Source organism: Talaromyces stipitatus, genomic scaffold (assembly GCF_000003125.1).
Source record: "Talaromyces stipitatus ATCC 10500 scf_1105507295569 genomic scaffold, whole genome shotgun sequence".
Lineage (NCBI taxonomy): Eukaryota > Fungi > Ascomycota > Eurotiomycetes > Eurotiales > Trichocomaceae > Talaromyces > Talaromyces stipitatus.
In genome coordinates this window covers 27013-43697 of record NW_002990125.1, presented here as the reverse complement: position 1 = coordinate 43697, position 16685 = coordinate 27013, and the positions used below count along the sequence as shown (strand labels likewise).

Sequence of the window (16685 nt, the reverse complement as noted above, 5' to 3'; positions counted from 1 at the left end):
CATGTCTAAAGGTTCGTTTGGGAACGGTTTCTGGGAGTCATGGAATGGCTAGAACTGTAGGGAAGGAGGATATTGGTATATAAATAGAAAAGGAATGTTCCTTGCAAGAGTTGGTTTACTGAGACAACTAGTTATTAGCGAATCTACGATCTTCTCCTTTCTACTATTGCCACCTAAACATCAATAGAAAACACACAATTCCAATCCAGCGATAAGGTGAAAAATGCTGACATACTCCTCTCAGTCAATCTGCAGTCATGTGCAAGCGAAACCACATGAAATTATTTGCCCACAGACGAGCCCACTTCATCCTTGGATATGAGTTCATACCGAAAATTCTTCTTGATAACATCCACAACACTAAGCAGGTGCTGACGGCTTCGCCGCGAGTAGACAATGAAGTATGCAATAAACGGCACGTCATTCGCCGTGGACTGGTACACCTCTTGTCCCCTCTGAAAACAGCAGCGACAATAGGATACGTTCTCTTGTAGATCAGGACGCCGGTCCAGGAGCTCCTGACATGCATCATCGGAGATCCATATACCACCTCGATCCGAATGTAGTCGCACAACGGCATACCAGTGCTTGAGGTCACTGTGGAATGGTATGGAGAGATCTCTCATACGGCTGTAGTCTGCTACTGCAGCGAGGAGGTATGTGGCGTAGTAATCGATCCCGTAAGCGCGCTCAATTGCGGTCGTGCCTTGGTATCCTGGCATTCGCGCATTAACTTCGATGAGGAATACGCTGGGAATAGTATTGGTGGCATTACCGGTCTGACTCGAAATATTCGCGGACCTGTGCTTCAACTGGAGGTCAACAGCCAGTCCTCCTTTGTGCCCCCTCGCGTACCCCATGGAAGAGTTATGCACGCGCGCCTCGAGATGGAATACCCCATTTCGAAAGCCAAGGCTAGATACCACGTCATAGGCATGGGAGCGGAGTAATGCCTTTTCGTCTTCCGGCAATGCGGAAGGAAACAGGTTCGTCGTGTCGATGAACGTGTCTGTGAGTTGGGCGGTACTGCTGTCTCCAGGACTGGGAAAGTCGTCGTTGATTTCGGAAAAGATGATTTCCCCGTCTACAAGGACCAGATTGACATCGACCTCAGGGCCGTTAATGTATGGTTCGAGGAGAAAATCCAGCCCGTAGTTGCTAGTGAGGTTTGCAGAAGAGATCATCTGGTTGACGACAAGGCGTAGCTCATTGACATTGTTGACCTTGTATACCCCTGCAGACGATGTTCCACTGCAAGGCTTCACAATCATGGGGAAGGCCAAGGTACTCTCTGAGCTTGCAATGAGTTCCTCCAGGCCTTCCTGGCTGGAAATTCGGTATACCTGGGAGGCCTTGGAAGAATCCAGATTCCGAGTCTCGTATTTATTAGTGCACCTGAATATTGCACTATCCGGAGAAGTGGGTAAACCGAGAGCTGCTGCTGCACGAGCAGTTGGGAGGAGGTACTTATCAGAGAAGGTGGTAATGCCGTCTACAGATATCCCATACTGACGAATAGCATGTACAATCCGCCCGGGAAGATTATCGTCAATCTTCATGTCGATTGCCAAGAAGTCGTCTCGCAGATATCCATGGTCCTTAGACTGGAGCCAATGCCCCGTCTGGTCCACGACGACAATTCCAATGCCCAGGGCTCGTGCAGCACGAAATATCCCCTCCGCCGCTGGAGACAAATTCAGATTTCGACGGCCATCCACAAGGGCTATGACTTTCCGTGGGATCGACTCTTTTGAGAGAAACGGTGCGGTTATGCGTAGAAAAAGCTCTCTATCGAGCTCCTCTAAGCACGTTGTGACAGGCATAGCATTATTGCCTTGACGAAGTAGAATTCCGCCAATGGAGGAGGATACATTTGCCAGTAGGCCTGCTCCCTCACCCTCTAGACTCAGGGCACTGACATACTGCCGGGGCTTGTAAAACCCCATCACTTGGGATGCCCAGTGACAATCAAGCATCCGGCGTTCAAGAAAGTCGCATCGCGAGAGATACCCGCTAGTAGTCGAGAGAACCAGCTTCACAAAATATTGGACCATAGGGCCGAATGGACCCCCGGGGATTTTGAAAAGAAAATGCCAAGGTAGCGAGTTGTTGTTACTGCTGAGATCAATCTTCTGGCTGTGGCCGCTGCGAGTGTCCACGCAGTATATTGCACATGGGCACCTGCTCTGCGGCGCCCATGGCTCCAGGTGAGATGAGGGGGCTAATTCCACCATCGTCACGGCCACATCGATGCATCGGAAAAGCACTTGGGGGCCGAGTGGAGCAAGAGGAGGAGCTTGTCGCCAGTTAACAACTGCAAAATATTCTTGCGAGATATGTTAGTTGATAACCTGTATAAGAAATGGTTGCTTAATATTTACCTTGCTCATCTGGATATGTGATCCTGAAGAAGATTGTTTGGTGGTCAAGAAACGACATTTCGCGAAGATTTGTATCGAGAAGATCTCAAAGGTCGTTTGGGATATAAGAAGACAAAAGAAGGTTGGGCTCGAGAACAACTTGCGATTTTTTAACTGAGGCGAAGGATATAGTCACACGTAGGATGCAGGTATTTTACACCCCGAAAGTGAACAGCCCACTTGCGAGGAATTATATACTCCTACATATAAATACTAGTGTGGTTTTTTTGTAATTACAAAATTGTAAAATTACTGTAAAATCACACCGATGTATGTAAGAGCTTTGCTTTAATACATAATTATAAAAACCCACATAAATTAGTCTAGACCTATAGTTTCTTGTTCTTAGTACATTTTCTTTGGAAATCGAAGTGATAATATTCTAAGTACCCGGGGTTGACTTGAGCCCTGCCAGCTGCTCCTTTGTCCATAGAGGACTGGGCTTGGTAACCTTGGGGTCTCCAACACCAAGAAAGCCGCCTACCCGCTCCCAGTCCGCAACAGTCTTAATACCGAGTGTTTGCCAAACATCCGTCAGCGCCTCGGTCAGTTCTTCTTGCAGCTCAGAGGTATGGCCAGGGGTGGGGGTTACGCGAAGCCTCTCCTGCCCATGCGGTACAGTAGGGTAATTGATGGCCTGCACGTAGATGCCCCATCTCGCTAGCAGCAGGTCACTGGCCTTCTTTGCCAGCTCGGCGTTTCCCACCAGGATAGGTATGATGTGTGAGGGATTAGGCACCACCGGAATGTTAGCGTTGTGTAGTTTCTCCTTCAGCTCCCGGACGTGAAGCTGCTGCAGGATGCGATCCTCGGGGTACTCGATCTGGTATGTAATGGCGGCAGCGGCGCCAGCCATGTCTGCGGGTGGTAGGGATGTTGTAAAAATAAAATTGGGGGCATAAGACCGGATAAAGTCGATCAATTCGGCGTCTCCGGCAATATACCCACCGATACACCCAAAAGCCTTGCCGAAGGTACCAGAGATGATGTCAATTCGATCGAGGATTGTACCTCCCTTTCCAGAGTAGTTACGGTGGGCATCAAAATCAAGATGCTCTGCTACTCCAGCACCGTGGGGACCGTACATGCCCACCGCATGCACCTCGTCTAGGAAGGTGATTGCCCCATAGCGTTCTGCCAGGTCGCAGACGATTTCGAGTGGCGCAACACTTCCGCTCATCGAGTAGACAGATTCCAACGCGATGATCTTCGGGTCCTCTAGTGGAAGACTGGCTAGCTTTCTTTCCAGATCCTCCATGTCATTGTGGGCATAGATGATTTTGTTCGCTCGCGAGTTCCGAATCCCATGGATCATCGACGCGTGGTTCATACTATCCGATAAAATGGTACAGTTGGGGAGCTTGGCTCCCAACGTAGACAGTGTAGCATCATTAGCCACATAACAGGAGGAGAATACCAAGCCTGCCTCCTTCTTATGGAGCCTTGCACAAATCCGCTCCAGGTCAACAGCATGCTGATTGTGGCCAGAGATATTGCGGGTGCCCCCTGCACCGGCTCCATATTTAGAGAGGGTTTTCGTCATCCGGTCGAGGACGACAGGATTTCGACTCATTCCTAGATAGTCGTTGGAGCACCAGACTGTGACTCTGTCCTTGGGGGAAGAAGTGTGAGCCCGGGGGAATTCGTCCGCCAAGCGATTGATATTGTTGAAATGACGGTACGTTTTGTCCTTTTTCTTTGCGTCGAGTGCCAATCTGTAGGCTTGACGATAATCAAATATGTTTGTTCCATGGAAAATCTCGTTCTGGGCGATGGCTGCTTGACGCGTATAGTCTGAAGATCTATCAGCTCTCCTGTATTCTATGATCCCGGTGTTGTGAATCTTTTACCTTTCTTGAAACTCGGTATACCGGTCGAATAGGACACCGTAGAAAGGCATGGTAGACCTAGACGGCCTTTGATAGAGGACATGGACATAATGCGAGTAAACATCTTTGGAAATATACAGCTGAGATTCTAGCTAGGCAATTATTCCGGGCATCTACAAACGATTTCCACAGAGTAAAAGCTCTACCAAAGACAAAGTCGGTAAGCATATATCCTGTCTTTAAATAACAAAATCAGGCTGACTGGAAGCCGCAACTTTTATTACGTTCAGATTCCCAAAACTCATGTGCGTAAACTGAATACTGAGGGCATGTTAAAAACAAATACCAAAACAGAAGCCTATGCATGTCTGCGCCGGTAGCTACAGCGGGCAAGTCTCTCTCCTAGATTCCCGAATTCATTGCGTTATTCCATACTCCAGTGGGGACGGCGAGAAGAAGGCTGGAAGTACGAGATATCCCGGCTGAAAGAACCAATATACATTAGCGTCAAACATAGACAAAGTGTTACTGAGTTTTCCTCGTCTCTTACAGGATGTAACACCGTCATTTAGCAGGTTTCCCTGAAAATACAACCAGGCTACGTCGATAGGAATAATAATAAGACTATAGTTATAGTATATGCATGCAGTGTATAGCCTTGCTAGGCTTCTATCTGAGGGCATCCGGAAACATGACCTCGTATACATTATACTGTAAGCCTGGGTACAATGTACTGTGCCCGGGTATACTGGATTTGTATCCTTGTCCTGTGAGTCTCGGGCTCTGCGGTCCCTTGGGTGGATCGTTCTCTGCGATACCTGTGATGTATTTCCCGTAAACTTCATACCTGGTTACAGGGACATCCTAGAATACTAAAAAGTCTTACAAGAAATCATAAAAACCAGAGATCCCTGTGATGTTATTCATAGGAGGCTATTTCTAGTATATCTTTCACAAGCCTGTAATTGCCATTCTGACCCTTGAATAACAAGCATAATCAAACACTGATTTACAGCGATCGCTCCCACGCGGCGTAGTGCAGCTCACATCGCTGGTGGTTTTGTGATTAATTACACATTCTCGGACGAATTATCCATTGGTTTTTTCTCCATTAAATGAGAATTCCGCCATTAAACGCCACTCCATAGTGCACGCGAATATGTTCAATGTTGAATCAAGATGAAGGAGAAATGGCCTTCACACATGGAAGATCGTTGCCTGTGGAGGACTAGCTAGAAGGTAGCAACAGCCTTTTTGAATGGATATATATGACCTTGTCCCTGCAGGCTCATGGTGGGTACTATCACGGTTGAAGCGGTCGGACTATAGGGCATATTCGGGTAGATTATCGTGATTCGTGGACTTGAAGACCAGACCAGTAAGCTAGTGTCCTGAGTGCTTGCTGAGTGGAGATTATTGCGCCCTCGTTAATTGGGACATTATATATACACCGAGCAAGCCTTTCTTGCATGTCCGCTTACAAACGCCGCATGCGCAGACATGTGTATTTAGGCAACGCAACTGACGTGGTCGCAACCTGCGCCGCATGCACAGTGCCACATGCTTTACTACATATACTGCATGATAAAACCCCTCAATATAAACCGTAGTTGGTTGTGAAATTGGCCTGATCCGAGCTCCACATCAATCAAACCACCACATCAAGTCGGCGTCCTCAAATGAAAACTCTGGACGTGAAGAATGCACTGATTTGATTCACTGTTTGGCCGGTATACGACGGGGACGAATCCAGTCTCAATCCATTAAAGATGAATGGCCACAGTATTGCCACGAGCCAAAACAATATGATAAATCTCTCCATGGTTTAAAGATCAGAAGCCTTTGCAGGCAATGTTAGAGGAGTTCAACCAATCCTAACGTATCTCGACGCCCCTCTGTATTACGAACAACGAGATGGACCCAGGTCCGTGCCACTTGCACTATATTATGTATGGCAGCCTGTGCCAGATAATACAGTTGATTGTAAAAACGGTACATAACTCTGCACTCTTTACAGAACATGTTGATGGCTCAATTTCAAACTAAAATTATTTGGCAAAAAGTAGAATATTTGGCTATTACGGACTGCTGTAACGGATCAACTAAGAAAGCATGAAAGAGTATGCATGGTTGCACTGTTTTGCAATCAACTGGACTGCGTGAATCAATCCGTGACTAGAAGATGTAATTCAAGTAGCTTGCTGCAGGGGTGTGAGGCACCAATGATTGTCAAGTGGATGACATGCAATGGTCTCCTGATGTGTAGTGTCCATACTATCTTGAGCCACTGCAGTGCACTTGCAGTTCGTACCTTCATCGTTGATTTCTACGTGTGTGAGCCAAATAACTGAGGTTTTGTTCCCATCTCTCTTCCCCTCCCCACGAAGGCTTCCCAACACTACTATCTACCACTAGCATCTAAATTTTCCCTTGTTACAACTTAGCAATGGAACCTTCATCTAGGAATACCAAAGCACGTTTTGAGTACCTGAAATGGTCTCCTCTCTACGAGAAAGAACGTCCGTTTCAGACCTTCCTTGCGATTCCCGACACCGCCCCAGACCAGCGCAGGCACAACCTTGTCTTTGAAAAGGGCGAAGAGCAGGTAATCTTCGATCTCCGTGGGCAGGAGCAGAACTTCAGTCTAGATATACACGGTTTTATAACCGCAAAACATCACTCTGTTCTAAGTCCTGCACAGTTCAAGGACAGCGCAAACATTGAGCAGGTCTACCTCCCTGAGTGCGTTGACCTGGTAAAGAAACTTGTCGATGGAGCAGACGAAGTGTTCATATTTGACTGGAGAGTGAGCACTTAATTACCCTTTAATCTCTTATAAGCGGCTAATGAAGAATATCGCCAAAGACGAGGCAGATGGACATGGACGAGAAGCCGGGTCGTTTGATTGATTACACCGATGCTCTGCGTCGCGTTGGTCCTACAGCACGAGTCCACGTTGGTATGAAAATCACGAACCTGTAATTGTGAGAATCACGTTTAATTATTGGACAGATCAATCTCCTCTCGGTGCAGAACGCAGAGTTCAACTTCATTTCCCGCACAGGGTAGATGAGCTTTTGCGAGGTCGCGTCCGAATCATTAAGTAAGGAAACACACATCTTTGTTTTATCTCAATATCTCTCTATCTATAACACGCATCTACAATATGATAACTAACCCAGTGAGAAGCTTATGGCGCCCACTCAACGGCCCTATCGACGATTGCCCTTTAGCCGTCTGTGATGGAAGAACGGTGAAGGAGTCAGATCTTATTGAAACTGATCACATCAAACCCCAGTTCACAGCTTGCACACAACATCTTCTATACAATCCGGAGATGCGGTGGTACTATATTAGTGACCAAAAGAATGATGAAGTTCTGATTTTCAAGAACTATGACACCGAGTCGGGTGTCACCAGATGTAAGCCTCGTTTTATTTTGCTGTATAGCCTCATGTGGATTGCTGATACTCTACTAGGCGCTCCTCATTCGGCATTCACCCCCGTTGACTACCCTGGAGGTCCTTTTAGAAGGCAGAGCGTGGAAGTTAGAGCCCTTGTGTTTACAAAGCAGCCTATCCACTAACCTGAGCAATGCGGATAACCATAATATGTAGTTAAGGATGTCGCCGTTGTTAGCTAGGCCAATTTTCAATAGTATCGAAAGCCTTAAATTACAAGTATTGGCTAGTGGTAAATTTTAAAGCAAATAAATACCACTAACCTAGTCGGGCCTGTGTAATAACGTATTGAACCCCCGATTATATAGTCCCCGCCCTAACATCGAAGTTTCTAATAGCGTGACCTACTTTTAGTGTAGATCATCGTTCAATCTAGATGGAGTGGGTCGATGTAACTCTGTGGCCTATTTTCGATGGGGTGGTGGCATGGCGGGGCTCAGGGTAATTAAGCATTTGAAGTCGGAGTTTATCTTAACTAGTTAAAAACCCACAATATTACTATACGACCAAAAACGATACCCCGTTAATGGGTGGTTAATATTAGTGGTAATATAAGGCTTGTCACTAGTTCGAACCGCTAAACGCTAAGCCGGCTGACCGGCCTACTAGGGGCGTTGTAAATATGTATTAGAAGCCCATTTTTGTATTACTATACTAATTCACACCCAACTTTTTACATACGCAAATCTTACACTACTGAGTCATTATCTGGTGCTAAAACCAAATATACTAAATTAAGAAATTCAAGACTCGGGTGGAGAGGCTTCTTGGGACTTCACCCGTAGATGACCCTGTCCTGTTCGACCCAGAAATCGAGCCGACAAACAATCTGAGGAGGTACGAGACGGACAGACTGGGCGAGCTGAAATTGGAACCTCTGTGGGAGGTTGGATTGGTCGGATCGAAGAAGGAGGATGTCTCAAAGCCTTGCGAGTAGATAGAGGTCGGTGTTGAGACGAGGCTGAAAAGTAAGTAGGTGGTTAAGCGTGGTTCAACTGGCTATATGGGGGGTATCGAGATGGTTCCCAATTTAGTGCTGGTATAAACAAACGAAAGTTACGTGGTGTAACATCTACTTCTGTTACGACAAGGATGTTGATTTGTTGTATGTTGCTAGTAACAATTGTCCTAATTCTCAGCCTTTCTACCCTTGTTTGCGGAGCCGGCCATCATTCTCGTGCAACTGAGCCAGAAACGATTGGCAATGGTCGCTTTGAACCTCCCACTATTAATGAATCGACCGATTGCAATTGTTGTCTGCCGCATTAATGCTTTACTTCTCATGCAAGTTGTAATCACCGGCCGTGGCTGCAGCTATCCTGGGAATCAATTGGCTCATGATAATTGTCAATTATCCCTCTCTTTATATCTCACGGCGAAAGACAGAAACATGGGTCTAGCCTAATTTATATGGGATATTATATTTATGTATGAAACGAAGCTTTTACATAACGCAGGGCCAATTCTACACGAAAATTAAGTTACACTTTTGTAATTACAAAATAACCCGGGCCCCCTTTTATTAGATTTAACGGATGGCACCTCCAGCGTTCCAAACCCTAGTTCGCTGAGATCACTTGGGAATGGATCATTTAATTAAGCGACCAATGAATACAGCTTAGCAGCCTTAGCTAGATAGTCGTATGTAGATGCGAGTTCCCAGATCAGACACGTCCAAGACCTCGTTTGTCTTGGTTCACTGTCATGTAGTTATTCCAGATAACAGCAATCGAGCAAGGATTGTTGTACCCCAACATCCAAACATGTTTTCTGCTTGCATACAAGTATTTTGTTTAATCTATCTTCATCTACTGGCGCAGCATCTAGCCTAACTAATCCTAAATTAGATTGGGAAGAGTGGGTGATTTGTGTTCGTCTATATGGTTAAGCGGCACCGAGTTGGCCCGTGGCGATTGCAAATTGAGGACGTGAACTTTGAACCTTTAATGAAGATGGAATGCATTTCGGAGAGATAAATGGCAAACTATTCGAGTAACTAGGATGGCCTCATGCCTCTAACCAGCCCAAAAATGCTGGAGTAAAGTAACTGATAATTATGTTGGCACCGGCCCTCAGGATCATCTCCACAGACTCGAAGGCGGCAGTTTTCAAATCAAAAACACCAGCCTCCGCCCCAGCCCTAATCATTGCATACTCACCACTAACCTGATATGCAGCCACCGGTATTCCCTTGCCAATTTCTTTGGCTTGAAACACAACATCCAAACAGCTTCCCGCTGGCTTGACCATAATCACATCCGCCCCTTCGTTGATATCCCGGACAAGCGCACGACGAGCAAGACCCCCACCATGGCAGGGAAGCTGGTACGTCGCACGATCACCATATGAAGGCGTGGAGCCAGCGGCCGTGCGGAACGGTCCATACAGACAGCTCTTGAATTTAGCCGAGTATGCCATGAGCAAAACACGCTCTCCGAGCCCAGCAGCAATGAGCTTGCTCTTAACAGCGTGGATTCGGCCATCGTTCATATCTGAGGGTGCGACACAATGTGCCCCCGCTTGTGCGTATGCGAGTGCGATATCCGCAATCCGGGTCACGGATGCATTGTTATCCGTGCTTACTTTATCATCGCCATGAGCGCTGGAGAAGATTCCACAGTGCCCGTGGTTGGTGTATTCACAGAGACAGACATCTGTTATAATGAAGAGGGAGGGAAAGTGAGCCCCAATAGAGCGGATGGCTCTGATCACAGGCCCTTTGGGATCGTCTGCTGCGGTGCCGGTGGCATCTTTACAGGGAGGGTTCAACTTGTCGCCTAAGACCCCGAAGAGAATAACGGAGCGGAGACCTAGATTTACCAATTTTTGGAGATATGGAATGAGCTTGGAAAGACCTAGGCGGGGAATGTCTGTAAGAAGAGGTATTGGACTCTCTTCGTCGTCGATATCGGAGACAAAGACGGGGAGTATGAACATGGACTAGCAATTCCCCTATGTATTAGCAAGGCGGTGATGTGATGCTAGCGAGGATATTTGGCCATATCATTGATACCTTGGTTATTTCCCGCTCACGATGCCAGGATCGTGAAAGAGGGTGTGCAAAACCTGAGCGCAGCGGGCTTGAAATCAGGTCCGCCAAGTCATTCCTGGCATTGGTAAAATGGCGATCGCTTCCCATTTGATTCATCATATAAAGGATACCTCGGAGAGAACAGAGATTCAACAAGTCGAATGGGTGTAAATGAAAAGCTATCAAGTTGCAGAAGGAGGAAGGGCCGGTCAACTTATATACAGGTAAGATAATTCTGAGATCTATGGTGTGACACACAGATTTCTCCTTTGTTTCTCCATGGAGGGGGGGGGGAACCCGTCAGGAACCCCGAAATGGACAGAACTGCAACCGACACTTGGCCATTTTTTATTTTCCATTAGCCATTATTAACCGCTGTCCAATTAGGAAGTGTTGCGTGGTCACTCGGGAGTTGGAATGAAGCGGATGACTGGAGATTATACACAATAGTATCAAGCTGGAGATTCATGGAGCCGGTAAGTATGATGAACAAGAAGCCGAAAAATACATATCCATGGTAATGGAAATACACGCCTTTGTGTTACTCCCGTTCATTATTCGAGGCAAATTGACTGGAGATCCGCAGCCTCCTCCCATATATCCATATAATGACGGGGGCCGGGAATCCGATGCAAACAGCAACAAGAGCCAGAAGGCTACCGCCCCATCCAAATCCTACGGCGTCGTATAAATAGGGGGCAAAAAGTGGAAATACAACGCCTGGGATATTCCTAACCACGGTGACTGCGCCAATTGCACTTGCAGCGTACAATGGGTAGGCATCTAAGACATAATTGTTCACAGACTGCATGATCATGATAATGCCGCAGGAGAAAATGAACCCACCAATGTCTGTGATAAGCCAGAAGAGTGATTTTCCAGCGCTCCACCCGTATAGAACGATACCTACGGGGACGAGGAGCGAAGCTGCCGCCATAATCGGGACGCGGTACTCCGGCTCGGTCCTCCCGTCGTTTCTAGCCTTTAACTCTCCGTATATGCGGTCCACAAACACCGCGCATATCAAGGACCCACTCAGATATCCCAGCCCAAGGGAGATGTAGTTCAACGAGCCGATAGTGCTAGATTGGTGATACTGCGTCTCCCATACCGATGGGAATGTGGAGAAGACCAGATAAATCAACCCGTAGACGTACGCAAGATAGATAGCGAGGACCTGTAGAATGGGCTGGGTTACCAGCAGCTGCAGGCATCGGAAAAGAGACTGTCGAAGCACCGTTCGCAAATCACGGCTCCGTTCGTTGTCGTATGGAGTTCGTAAGTTAGGATTACCCGTCGATTCGAACAGGAGGCTTTTACGATGCTCCAGGAGTACTGGGGGGTACGTCTCACGTAAGACAACCGCAGCCATCAGTTGTAGGGTTACATCAGCTAGGGAGACAATGAAGAATACCCATCGCCATGAGATGGATTGGGTGATGAATGCTCCAGCTATCGGACCTAAGGCGGGCCCGAGCAGCGGGACGATGTTGTAGATCGAAACAGCAAAGCCACGCTGCTCCGGATGGTAGCAGTCACTGATGACCCCAGATCCTACCTGTACGGGAAGACATTATTAGGCCCCCTATGTCGAGCCCAGGAAGGGTTTGGTACTTACGACTAGAGGGGCACTTCCGCCGACCCCTGCGAGAAGTCGGAAGATCAGCATTTCTGAGTTTGTTCGTGCAAAACCCCCAGCGGTGTTGAAGACCAGGTAAAACAGGTTTCCCCACCGGATAACTGGAGCTCTGCCGTAGATTTCGCTTAGTGGTCCAAGCAACAAAGGCCCAACACCCAGTCCCAGTAGGAATATTGAGAGGATTAGCTGGGATTCGGCTGAATTAGTAATGTGAAGATCAGTGGCGATTTGGTCCAGAGCAGGAGCCACCATCGATGAGGTTGCTGGCGTCAAAAATCCGAACCCACTGACGAGCAACACGATGAAGAATTTGCGACTATCGGGCCAGTTCTTAGGGTACTCTGGGTCATTGGGCGCAAAGTTGACCTCTTCTGGGACAAAAGGGCCTACCTCTGTCATGGGGGCGTCCAGGCTGCTGAAAGTGCCTCGGGATAGGGATGATGAGGTGGTAGCAAACTATACTGGACGAATCTAGCGGGGACCCTTTGAAGCAAGACTGACAAAATCTGACTCTTTGCCATTTGGTCCTGCTTTCTAATTCACCCGAGGAGCGAGACACATGTTAAAGAAGGGAAATGAGGTCGGCGCTTTAAGCCACGCTGCAACAGTACTACAGTAGCGCCAACTCCTTATCTCAGGCTCAGACCCTTTCTCCCAGCCCAAAATAAACTGGGCGCTTTTCGTGTGCTTGGACAGAGATCATTGTATGACTCCTCCCTATACGGCTCTAGTATGCAACCATAACAAACGCTATCAACTAGCTTGGCAGTAAGAAGGATAGTCTGTATACAGTTTGGGAATAAGCACCGAATGAATCAGGCTAGATGCTGCGCCAGTAGATGAAGATAGATTAAACAAAATACTTGTATGCAAGCAGAAAACATGTTTGGATGTTGGGGTACAACAATCCTTGCTCAATTGCTGTTATCCGGAATAACTACATGACAGTGAACCAAGACAAACGAGGTCTTGGACGTGTCTGATCTGGGAACTCGCATCTACATACGACTATCTAGCTAAGGCTGCTAAGCTGTATTCATTGGTCGCTTAATTAAATGATCCATTCCCAAGTGATCTCAGCGAACTAGGGTTTGGAACGCTGGAGGTGCCATCCGTTAAATCTAATAAAAGGGGGCCCAGGTTATTTTGTAATTACAAAAGTGTAACTTAATTTTCGTGTAGAATTGGCCCTGCGTTATGTAAGAGCTTCGTTTCATACATAAATATAATATCCCATATAAATTAGGCTAGACCCATGTTTCTGTCTTTCGCCGTGAGGTATAAAGAGAGGGATAATTGACAATTATCATGAGCCAATTGATTCCCAGGATAGCTGCAGCCACGGCCGGTGATTACGACTTGCATGAGAAGTAAAGCATTAATGCGGCAGACAACAATTGCAATCAGTCGATTCATTAATAGTGGGAGGTTCAAAGCGACCATTGCCAATCGTTTCTGGCTCAGTTGCACGAGAATGATGGCCAGCTCTGCAAACAAGGGTAGAAAGGCTGAGAATTAGGACAATTATTACTAGCAACATACAACAAATCAACATCCTTGTCGTGACAGAAGTAGATGTTACACCATGTAACTTTCGTTTGTTTATACCAGCACTAAATTGGGAACCATCTCGATACCCCCTATATAGCCGGTTGAACCACGCTTAACCACCTACTTACTTTTTAGCCTCGTCTCAACACCGACCTCTATCTACTCGCAAGGCTTTGAGACATCCTCCTTCTTCGATCCGACCAATCCAACCTCCTACAGAGGTTCCAATTTCAGCTCGCCCAGTCTGTCCGTCTCGTACCTCCTCAGATTGTTTGTCGGCTCGATTTCTGGGTCGAACAGGACAGGGTCATCTATGGGTGAAGTCCCAAGAAGCCTCTCCACCCGAGTCTTGAATTTCTTAATTTAGTATATTTGGTTTTAGCACCAGATAATGACTCAGTAGTGTAAGATTTGCGTATGTAAAAAGTTGGGTGTGAATTAGTATAGTAATATAAAAATGGGCTTCTAATACGTATTTACAATGCCCCTAGTAGGCCGGTCAGCCGGCTTGGCGTTTAGCGGTTCGAACTAGTGACAAGCCTTATATTACCACTAATATTAACCACCCATTAACGGGGTATCGTTTTTGGTCGTATAGTAATATTGTGGGTTTTCAACTAGTTAAGATAAACTCCGACTTCAAATGCTTAATTACCCTGAGCCCCGCCATGCCGCCACCCCATCGAAAATAGGCCACAGAGTTACATCGACCCACTCCATCTAGATTGAACGATGATCTACGCTAAAAGTAGGTCACGCTATTAGAAACTTCGATGTTAGGGCGGGGACTATATAATCGGGGGTTCAATACGTTATTATACAGGCCCGACTAGGTTAGTGGTATTTATTTGCTTTAAAATTTACCACTAGCCAATACTTGTAATTTAAGGCTTTCGATACTATTGAAAATTGGCCTGGCTAACAACGGCGACATCCTTGACTACATATTATGGTTATCCGCATTGCTCAGGTTAGTGGATAGGCTGCTTTGTAAACACAAGGGCTCTAACTTCCACGCTCTGCCTTCTAAAAGGACCTCCAGGGTAGTCAACGGGGGTGAATGCTGAATGAGGAGCGCCTGGTAGAGTATCAGCAATCCACATGAGGCTATACAGCAAAATAAAACGAGGCTTACATCTGGTGACACCCGACTCGGTGTCATAGTTCTTGAAAATCAGAACTTCATCATTCTTTTGGTCACTAATATAGTACAGTGTATCAGGCGAATTAACTTCATGTCAAACACAATTATGGCTTGATATCACTACCTAAAATCTGCTGGCGGAGTACTGGTGTTTGTATCCCATCAGCGACAATTTCATGAAGACCCCCGCCAATAAAAGCTGTCACAACGTTCATTTTCTAAAACTTAAGGATGGTGGATATGTTACGTGGGCCTTGTCGTTGTCGTTGTCGTTGTCGTTGTCGTTGTCGTTGTCGTCGTTGTTGGAGCGGGGGCCTTCAAGAGTCGAGAAGTGGGGGTGGGTAATACTGTACTACATAGTAACTTGCAATCTACAGAGTATGACTGATGAGTCTAAACGCTAAACCCAACAGGCAGGTTATCTTGTCACATCTTGTCACATTTCCCAAACATGACGCTAGGCAGAATCTAGTACTACTTGAACCAAGGTGTTGTGTTAGGGTTAGGGTTACAGCTATCGAGCTAAAATATCACGTGACTGTACACTATCCTGGGAAATCAAGATGAACTAATGAACTATTCGTATTTAGGACGGGATGGAGAATCGTACGGCATTGGTCATAAGGAAGTTTCAAGATATAAATGCACTTATTGACACAAGATTGAGCTTACAAATCAAGTTTACCCACTTTATGTATGTTTCATGTTATACAACCTGTGGCAGCTCAATCTGTGGATGCCTGATTGATGCCTCAGAACCTTACACGTGATCTCGTACATATATCAACACCGCTGCGGAATCACGCACTTACTCCTGTATTCCCTTCTTCATGTTTTGTTTTCTCGTTAAATATCACCTAGATTAGACATAGCAATGAATTGATCTAGCTTGGCACCGTCGCGTCCTTGATAAAGCTGGATTTTCGGACTACTAACGTAGTAGTACCTGTATTATAAATGTAAGATAGCAAGATAGGAATGTGAAGCCAGGATGTTGTGGACAGGCTCCGCCAGAAACCCTTATACCAGTAGTTTCGCACGGAAAGTTCCATTATCAAGTCGATCAATTTTTACAACGTATTGGGGTTTCGAGTGACGTCATGTTATCTTACAGTAAAATGCAGTCAGATGAAACGTAGGGAATATCCTTAATCCGGCACTTTCCCTGATCAAGTTTAGGGTGAAACATGTCAAATAATTGAAATGAGTAAAAGCGTGCACCGTTTTTGCAAACAACTGTACGAGGGATATGTATAGATACGTTCGAGAGGGATCACTGCAGGCAAGCACACAAGGTAGGGTATGGAATAGCAATGTACTAAAATCTTCTCCTTCTGCTGTTGCGGCTGGAATATCCACACTTTCCCCACCATGCTGGACGGTATTGATATACACTGTAACAAGTCTGTCAGATCTGCTGGTTATTGACTGCGATTCGTTATGGCAGGCTTAGGGTTGACATACTATTTTGTTTAATGCACCATGACAGCTAATCCTTGATCCTCGTCGTGGTTCTTGTTCTCTTCTAACTTATCTAATGATTTGTAATGCATAACCCCGCTGAAACGGGAACCGGTGAATTTAGGTCCTTTTGTTCACCTGAAAAGAGC

General features: G+C 46.3%; 5 protein-coding genes across 8 annotated transcripts, besides 1 other annotated feature; 1 reads left to right on the top strand and 4 right to left on the bottom strand.

Moving 5' to 3' along the window:
- Nucleotides 1-74: 74 nt before the first annotated feature.
- TSTA_080410 (uncharacterized protein) lies at nt 75-2565 on the bottom strand. The gene is made up of 2 exons (XM_002488795.1): nt 2382-2565; nt 75-2326 (listed from the first exon to the last, which is right to left on the bottom strand). Exons 1-2 carry the CDS (start codon nt 2437-2439, stop codon nt 282-284), a joined length of 2103 nt encoding a protein of 700 aa, XP_002488840.1. The 5' UTR covers nt 2440-2565; the 3' UTR covers nt 75-281.
- Nucleotides 2566-2717: 152 nt separating this feature from the next.
- On the bottom strand, nt 2718-4501 carry TSTA_080400 (2-amino-3-ketobutyrate coenzyme A ligase, putative). Its single transcript, XM_002488794.1, has 2 exons — nt 4271-4501; nt 2718-4214 (listed from the first exon to the last, which is right to left on the bottom strand). Exons 1-2 carry the CDS (start codon nt 4371-4373, stop codon nt 2803-2805), a joined length of 1515 nt encoding a protein of 504 aa, XP_002488839.1. The 5' UTR covers nt 4374-4501; the 3' UTR covers nt 2718-2802.
- A 2039-nt stretch (nt 4502-6540) lies between these two features.
- On the top strand, nt 6541-7989 carry TSTA_080390 (uncharacterized protein). 3 transcript variants are annotated; one of them, XM_002488792.1, is made up of 5 exons: nt 6541-7055; nt 7115-7208; nt 7262-7352; nt 7439-7671; nt 7729-7989. In XM_002488792.1, the coding sequence occupies exons 1-5, from the start codon at nt 6696-6698 to the stop codon at nt 7833-7835; spliced, it is 885 nt and encodes a 294-aa protein (XP_002488837.1). In that variant the 5' UTR covers nt 6541-6695; the 3' UTR covers nt 7836-7989. The 3 variants fall into 3 exon arrangements, with proteins under 3 accessions (XP_002488837.1, XP_002488836.1, XP_002488838.1); XM_002488791.1 differs by having other exon boundaries at nt 7436-7671; XM_002488793.1 differs by having other exon boundaries at nt 7439-7989.
- Nucleotides 7990-9658: 1669 nt separating this feature from the next.
- Nucleotides 9659-10922, bottom strand: TSTA_080380 (porphobilinogen synthase, putative). Its single transcript, XM_002488790.1, has 2 exons — nt 10724-10922; nt 9659-10650 (listed from the first exon to the last, which is right to left on the bottom strand). The coding sequence occupies exons 1-2, from the start codon at nt 10859-10861 to the stop codon at nt 9718-9720; spliced, it is 1071 nt and encodes a 356-aa protein (XP_002488835.1). The 5' UTR covers nt 10862-10922; the 3' UTR covers nt 9659-9717.
- Nucleotides 10923-11026: 104 nt separating this feature from the next.
- Nucleotides 11027-13067, bottom strand: TSTA_080370 (florfenicol exporter, putative). Of its 2 annotated transcripts, XM_002488788.1 has the most exons (3): nt 12360-13067; nt 11276-12299; nt 11110-11198 (listed from the first exon to the last, which is right to left on the bottom strand). In XM_002488788.1, the coding sequence occupies exons 1-2, from the start codon at nt 12777-12779 to the stop codon at nt 11283-11285; spliced, it is 1437 nt and encodes a 478-aa protein (XP_002488833.1). In that variant the 5' UTR covers nt 12780-13067; the 3' UTR covers nt 11110-11198; nt 11276-11282. The 2 variants fall into 2 exon arrangements, with proteins under 2 accessions (XP_002488834.1, XP_002488833.1); XM_002488789.1 differs by having other exon boundaries at nt 11027-12299.
- A 2262-nt stretch (nt 13068-15329) lies between these two features.
- Nucleotides 15330-15380: a microsatellite.
- Nucleotides 15381-16685: the final 1305 nt, after the last annotated feature.

Excerpts from the sequence above, each read along its gene's own strand:
- TSTA_080410 (XM_002488795.1), bottom strand. The coding sequence starts at position 2,439 with ATGTCGTTTCTTGACCACCAAACAATCTTCTTCAGGATCACATATCCA. Across the intron at positions 2,327-2,381 it reads CACATATCCAGATGAGCAAG|AATATTTTGCAGTTGTTAAC; the intron begins GTAAATATTAAG and ends ATATCTCGCAAG.
- TSTA_080400 (XM_002488794.1), bottom strand. The coding sequence starts at position 4,373 with ATGTTTACTCGCATTATGTCCATGTCCTCTATCAAAGGCCGTCTAGGT. Across the intron at positions 4,215-4,270 it reads TATACCGAGTTTCAAGAAAG|ACTATACGCGTCAAGCAGCC; the intron begins GTAAAAGATTCA and ends ATAGATCTTCAG.
- TSTA_080390 (XM_002488793.1), top strand. The coding sequence starts at position 6,696 with ATGGAACCTTCATCTAGGAATACCAAAGCACGTTTTGAGTACCTGAAA. Across the intron at positions 7,056-7,114 it reads TGTTCATATTTGACTGGAGA|ACGAGGCAGATGGACATGGA; the intron begins GTGAGCACTTAA and ends ATATCGCCAAAG. Across the intron at positions 7,353-7,438 it reads GGTCGCGTCCGAATCATTAA|CTTATGGCGCCCACTCAACG; the intron begins GTAAGGAAACAC and ends CCCAGTGAGAAG.
- TSTA_080380 (XM_002488790.1), bottom strand. The coding sequence starts at position 10,861 with ATGATGAATCAAATGGGAAGCGATCGCCATTTTACCAATGCCAGGAAT. Across the intron at positions 10,651-10,723 it reads GTGAGCGGGAAATAACCAAG|TCCATGTTCATACTCCCCGT; the intron begins GTATCAATGATA and ends GGGAATTGCTAG.
- TSTA_080370 (XM_002488789.1), bottom strand. The coding sequence starts at position 12,779 with ATGACAGAGGTAGGCCCTTTTGTCCCAGAAGAGGTCAACTTTGCGCCC. Across the intron at positions 12,300-12,359 it reads GCGGAAGTGCCCCTCTAGTC|GTAGGATCTGGGGTCATCAG; the intron begins GTAAGTACCAAA and ends CTTCCCGTACAG.